Genomic DNA, 6,728 nt, shown 5'->3' with positions numbered 1-6,728 from the left:
TGCCGCCGAGCGGCTGGGCCCGTGAGCCATGGCCGCTGAGCCAGCGCGTCCGGAGCCTGTGCTCCGCAACGGGAGAGGCCACAACGGTGAGAGGCCTGCGTACCGCAAAAAAAAAAAAAAAGCACAACAAAACAAAAAATGAGTAAGCCATGTACTAGTGTTACTGTGAAAAATCAAAGTAAAATGTGACGAGGTGAAAGCTGTATTAATGTAAGAGTATCACGCAAAAAAAAAAAAAAAGCACACACACACAAAAAATGAGTAAGCCATGTACTAGTGTTACTGTGAAAAATCAAAGTAAAATGTGACGAGGTGAAAGCTGTATTAATGTCTAGTAAGAGTATCACCCCAGGGTCAGTCTTACGGATGGGTCTTATGGAAAACCTCGTTGGGGAGCACGCTTCTGCACGCCCGCAGGTGCCTGAGACTTTACTACGTAACTTAGAGGCGTTCATGTACTCTTGGTGCTAGTTCTAGATCCACCCCTGCCAACCAGAGGGCTTCTCAGAGGCAAAAACAAACAAGAGGGACTCCTTAAAAGCTTCTGGATGCCTGTTCTAAGGATAAAATCAGAACATGGTGCCCGAACAAGAAAAGAACTGCTCAGGACACAGGGTGTGGGGTGCAGTCAGCGTGACATTTTTGCCTGAAGCTGATGAGGGTGGTGAGAGTAAGGGTTTCATCCTCCAATCTTGTACGGCCCCTGCTGGGCACTTGATTTCAAGTTGCTGTTTTTTCCACCTTTCCACATTCTGGAAGTCAGGATGTGCCTTGCAGCGCGAGGTGGGCTGTGCTGACTCCACCGGCGCCTCCTGCCTTTCCTGGTGGTACATAGACCGAGGGCCCGCCACCCCGCAGGGGTCCTAGGAGGGCTGGGGCACTGCATCGCAGGGAGGGCCGGAGGCGGGCCTCTCCAGCCCTTGGTGCGGGACACGCGGGGGACGTTTCTCCGCGCCGCTCGGTGGCTGTAGGCTGTGGGGCGCCCTCCCCCGCCCTGATGGCCCCAGCCCGGGCCCCTGTCTTGCAGGTGTCGCCGCCGGCCGCCATGGGCAAGCAGAACAGCAAGCTGCGGCCCGAGGTGCTGCAGGACCTGCGGGAGAACACGGAGTTCACGGACCACGAGCTGCAGGAGTGGTACAAGGGCTTCCTCAAGGACTGCCCCACCGGCCACCTGACCGTGGACGAGTTCAAGAAGATCTACGCCAATTTCTTCCCCTACGGCGACGCTTCCAAGTTCGCAGAGCACGTCTTCCGCACCTTCGACACCAACGGCGACGGCACCATCGACTTCCGGGAGTTCATCATCGCGCTGAGCGTGACCTCGCGGGGCAAGCTGGAGCAGAAGCTCAAGTGGGCCTTCAGCATGTACGACCTGGACGGCAACGGCTACATCAGCCGCAGCGAGATGCTGGAGATCGTGCAGGTGCGCCCCGGAGAGGGAGGGGCTGGCGGAGCGCGCCCGCGGGGTGGGGGGTGGGGCGGGGGCGGGGTCGCCCGCGGGGTGGGGGGGGGGGCGGGGGCGGGGTCCCCAGAGGCCCCGCCCACTCCGGACAGCCTTCCTGTCCTCCCCGCGCCTTCAGCCCTTCGCAGCTAGGTGGCTGCCAGCCCCTCCCTCGTGCACTTTTGAAAATGACCAGTTGTTACCGGACTGGCGGGTCTTTGCAGATAGTGATGAGAAGAGCCACAGTTTACTGAGCACTGGCCATCCATCAGGCCTGGCCTAAGCCCTTTGATGAGTTGTGGCCTTCCCGACCCTGGCGGGGCGGGGGCGGGGTGGGCGGAGCCGGGGATGGAGGTGTCATTCTCTGCATTTCACAAAATCTGAGGCTGGGTGGGGGACCGTGATTTCCAGAGAGTTAACAGAGCTGAACTATAGCAATTCAGAGAGAATTACAGTAATTGAGAGGACCCTTGACACTTGCAGAAGCCACCTGCCAAGACCTGTTCGAGTCCCCGTGTCTGAGAATAAAAGAACAAACAGTTTGTCATGTCCCCAGGAACGTGCAGTTGTAAAGCAAAAGGGAAACATTAGTGGCCACAGAATAAGCTCTGGTACAGAAAGCACTTCAGAGACCTCCTCGCCTCGACTCCATTCAACAGCTCTGGCAGGGGAAGCTGTTTTCCAGAAAGAAACCGTGTTTTGTTCACCTCCCCAGCTTCCTAGGTGTGTGGTAGAGAGGCACAGAGCTGCCGCTGCCTGGGTGCCTCCCTGCACTCCCACTCCTGGAGCCTGGGAGGTTCAGTTCTAGAATTCCTCAGAGGAGATGTCCTCTACGTGGAAGGAACTTCTGGGCTAAGCCACAAACAGAGGGTATCAAACTCATGAACTCCTAGACCAGCAGCAAGTGGCCTGAGGAGTGACCAGCCTATTTCCTAAACAGGTGGTTTTCGCACAGTGAGAATAAATCAGCACAGGTTCAGGGGACTCTGCTTCAGCTGTCGCTCCTGGCTCTTAGTGACAAGCGGTGGTAGAAGGAAGAAATCTCCTTCTCAGGAATCACCTGTCCCGGCCCACAAGCTGGCCCATACGCTTCCCTGGCCCTGGCCAAGCAGACCGGCCCGGCCAAGACTTAGAGACACAGCAGGACAGCGAGGGGCCCCATGCCTGTCCAAACGGGATATGGCTGTTAGGCCCCCAGACCAAGTTCCCAAACTCTGAGACCCTTCCCGTGGCTCCCGCAGGTGGCTTGGCCTGCTGAGCGGCATGCCCGGCCGCTATTCCTTTGTCAAAACGGACTGGGTTCTGCGTGCTTCAGAGGCCGGGGAGGGTCTTGGCTTTGCCTCCTCTGCATTTGAACAAGTGCCTGCCCCTCTCAGGAGGGGGTCCTGTCTCAAGAGGCCCTGAAAGACACACTGGCCGTGCTGTGAGGCCTGGCCACCTCCACCCTCCTCGGCAAATGGAGAGGGGCCAAGGAGGAGACAGTATAACAGATACCAGAAGCCTCACTTGGGATCATTCCTTTTTGTTTTGGTTTTGTAAACCTTTTTTTTTTTTCGCGGTATGCGGGCCTCTCACTCTTGTGGCCTCTCCCGCTGCGGAGCACAGGCTCCGGACGCGCAGGCTCAGCGGCCATGGCTCACGGGCCCCGCCGCTCCGCGGCATGTGGGATCTTCCCCGACCGGGGCACAAACTCGTGTCTTCTGCATCGGCAGGCGGACTCTCAACCACTGTGCCACCAGGGAAGCCCATAAACCTGCTTTTTAACATGCTACAACTGCACGTGCTACAACTGCAAGACTTCTGCTGTCCTTGGTGTGTTGTTTCAGAAATGAGGCTCTCAGTCAAGCCATCTCCGCACAGAAACCCACAGTGGCACAGCCCCTCCCCCTCGCGAGTTACTCTGATGAGCTGCTGGTCACTGGGCTCATCACGTCCCCTGGACACACACACACACACACACACATACCCACACACACACACATAACACAACACTGGGCCAGGCCACTTGGACAGAGACACACAGAAACGGCTGGCAATGGTGCTGAGCCCTTGGATGGCAGTGTCCTGGGGTTCTCGGTCCTGCTGGAGAGACCCATCTGCCCTGGCGCTGGCCTTTCTGGGGCTAGTTATGTGGCTTTCCCTGTGGGCTGTCTTTTTTGCTTCTAACTCAGGTACAGCAATCCCATAGTCAAATGTTTGTGGCTACGTGTGCTGAGTGATGGGCTGTGCACGTATGCGCCTGTGTCACCACCACCCTCTGTGAGTTAGAGAGCATTCCCAGCCCCCCAGAGGGCCTGGGAACTGTCCCACCTCCCGCCCCCGCAGACACCGCCAGGCTTGTAGCTGTCAAAGTGGGTTGTTTTGCCTGTTCTTGAACTTCACATAAGTGAGTCTGGCTTCCTTTTGCTCACATGCTGTCTGTGACATGCATCCACAGTATTGGGAGCAGCAGGGAACATTCCATCTGGGGAAGGGTCCTGAAGCTGTGAGCATCCTGACCTCTTGTCCTGCTGTGGGCTGGGCAGAAGCTCATGCCTGTGCCCCATCCACCCAGGGACACCCTGGAACCTCTGAGCACATGTGTCTGTGTCCCCCTTGGCAGGCTATTTACAAAATGGTGTCCTCCGTGATGAAGATGCCCGAGGATGAGTCCACGCCAGAGAAACGGACGGACAAGATCTTCAGGCAGATGGACACCAACAATGACGGTAGGATCCCTGTGTGTCTGTGCCCCACTGCTGGGAGCAGAGATGTGTTTGGGACCCTTTCCTCCTTCTCTGTAGCTTCTCAGGCCTCACCTGGCCCACCCCTGGCCCTGCCCGGCCAGTGCAGCTGTGCTGAGGGGAGAGCCAGAGTTCGGAGTCGGGGCACTGGGTCAGCATCCTGCCCCATGAGCCACAGTCTCCTTGCTTCTAGAACGGGGAGACTAGGCCCGTGGGCGTGTCCCAGGAGAAGAGGCAGCTGTGCCCTTGGCACCCGGGCCCTGGAGGGGTTGGGATCAATCCTCCCAGGTGGTGGGGGTCCCTTTGCCCCCCATCATCCCTCCTCCAAGCCTCAGTGGCCCCAGGGACTCTGTTGGGATGTGCTGGCCTGCAGCAGCTCTGCCAGGATCTCTGGGCCCACACCGCAGCAGAAGTGGCGTGTCTAGGAGGGGCGGTGGCGACCGTACAGTGAGGACGTGCCCTGTGTTTTCTTCTCTGCCGGAAGGTAGCTATGAAACTGGATGGATCTGCACCTCTTGCCAGTGTTAATTGCAGTCCCAGAGTCAGGTCTGATTTGCTTTTGAAGGATAAAGAAATGCAGCATTTAGAAAAGAAAAAGAGAAAATACCCCTAGGCTGTGCTGGAGATTAAAAATAAGCTAATGCACAGAAAAGTGCTCCTAAACCCTAAAGTGCGGTTTGCAGATGACGCCAAGGACTGAGCCAGCAGGGGGAGGGGGGCAACATGGCTGCAGGCACATCTCCTCAAGGAAACAGTTTTCAAAACATGATCCATCAAATGTAAAACAAGACAGCCTCGTGCCTGGCGTTGCCTTTGGGCCAATTTAAAACATGTCTTCTGCCTTCCAGAGTAGCAGCACAGGCTTTGGGTCCAACAGACCTGCTCCAACCAATCTTGGCTTTTCTGAGCCTCGGTTTACTCCTCTGTGAAATGGGGATAATAATTCAGTCTCTTGTGGTTTTGAGGATTCAGTGAGATAGAGCCAGTAGAGCTCTTAGCACAGCACCTGGCTCTCCCTCCACCCACCTCTGCCCTGACCCCTCAGGGCCCGCTCTGGGCACCTTCCCAGGGTGTTTGTGAATTTGGGCCTGTGCCCACCAGGACAGAGTTTCTCCTGTGAACCCTGGGATCCGTGCATCCCTGGAGCTCGGAGAGGGGTGGAAGAGGCGATGTTGGAAGAGAGAACAGTGAAGCAGGGGTGGTCCAGAGCTAGGCCCTCGTCCTCCGGGGCCTGCCCCACACCTTCCCTGCCCCCCTAGGAAAGCACAGGTATCACTGAAGCCCTCTCCTGTGACCTGAGCCTGGCCAAGCACCAGGAACACCCTGATGGCTGCAGGACAGACTGTGCTCAGGGACCCCCAGCCCCTTGCCAGCCTCGCTTTCTGCCCGGAGAAGAGGCTGGTGCTTTCAGAAGCTCCTCGCCCTGGGTGGTCGGAGCAAAGTCCCCACCGACCATATGACTAGTAACAAAGCCCAGTAACCCCTGTCCATCATCAGAGAAGCCCAGAGGTCTTGTCTTCTGCCGAGGGGGCGGCTGCCCCCTCCCTTCCCAACCCATCCCTTAGCCTGGGGTTGTTTAGTCTCCCTTGGGGCCAGCCTGTCTGCCCCTGCTGCTGGGGACCCACAGGAGGAGGTGTCCCTCTCAGCAGTGGGCAAGGAGCAGGTCCCTGCCTGGCTTCCTGGCAGCAGCTCACTAACTGAGTGCATCCTGCAGGCCAGGCGTGGGCTGACCCCTAAAACACATCCTCCCAATTAACCCTCCCGGTGGCCCTTTGAGATGGGCATTCCCACGATCCCACCACACAGATGAAGACCCTGGGACGTGGAGAGGTTGGTAGCTTGTCCATGGCGGCAGAGCTGTGAGCACTTTGTGTGCGGGGCACGGCCTCAAGCTCCTGCATTCCCTTTACTGCTGTCCTCTGGGGTAAATGGCTCTATTTCATTTTACAGCTGCAGAGCCTCAAACGCAGAGGCAAGAAGTAGGTCCCCACCCAGGCCTGGCCCTCTCGACCCTGGGTTAGTTATGGTTTAGAGGCAGATGTCATGTTCTTTCTGGACAAGGCACATCTTTCTTAAATAAGGTGTGGGACTATTTCTAAAAGGGCTTGAATTGCCCCACCAGGCATGGTCTGCTGCCATACTGGGTATGTCCTTTGAGGTGCCCGGTGCTTTGCAATGAGCACTGAAAGCAAAAAAGGTTTTTCCAGAAATGCCCTGGACGTGTGTGGAGCCTGGACGCATCTAGCTTCAGGAGGGCTCAAGACTTGGACCAGAGGAGACGTCCCTGACACAGGAGCTGTCCCTGTGTTCTCCTAAGGGTGATGAGCTGTGAGTACCGGCTAACTCCCCATTTCTCCCGTCCTCCATCCCACAGGCAAATTGTCCCTGGAAGAATTCATTAAAGGTGCCAAGAGCGACCCATCCATCGTCCGGTTGTTACAGTGTGACCCCAGCAGCGCCAGTCAGTTCTAAGGGGTCGGCGTCTGGACAGTGCAGAGAAACACAGGCTTGTCTTGCCGTTTAAGCTTCGCTTGCAAAAGTGGATGCCTCTTCAATCATTCCTG

The 6,728-nt window shown here is 57.0% G+C and overlaps 1 protein-coding gene across 1 annotated transcript in view; it reads left to right on the top strand.

Moving 5' to 3' along the window:
• HPCAL1 (hippocalcin like 1) overlaps positions 1-6,636 on the top strand; it is a 34,336-nt gene extending 27,700 nt beyond the window's left edge. The window contains exons 2-4 of the mRNA XM_007456924.1: positions 1,028-1,423; positions 4,044-4,149; positions 6,539-6,636. Coding sequence (XP_007456986.1) covers positions 1,046-1,423; positions 4,044-4,149; positions 6,539-6,636 — 582 coding nt within the window. The 5' untranslated portion in view covers positions 1,028-1,045. The remainder of the gene's footprint in view (positions 1-1,027; positions 1,424-4,043; positions 4,150-6,538) is intronic.
• Positions 6,637-6,728: the final 92 nt, after the last annotated feature.

This window comes from Lipotes vexillifer, unplaced genomic scaffold (assembly GCF_000442215.2).
Source record: "Lipotes vexillifer unplaced genomic scaffold, Lipotes_vexillifer_v1.1 scaffold390, whole genome shotgun sequence".
Lineage (NCBI taxonomy): Eukaryota > Metazoa > Chordata > Mammalia > Artiodactyla > Lipotidae > Lipotes > Lipotes vexillifer.
Note: the sequence above shows the minus strand (reverse complement) of the source record. Positions and strands in the feature narration are given on the sequence as shown.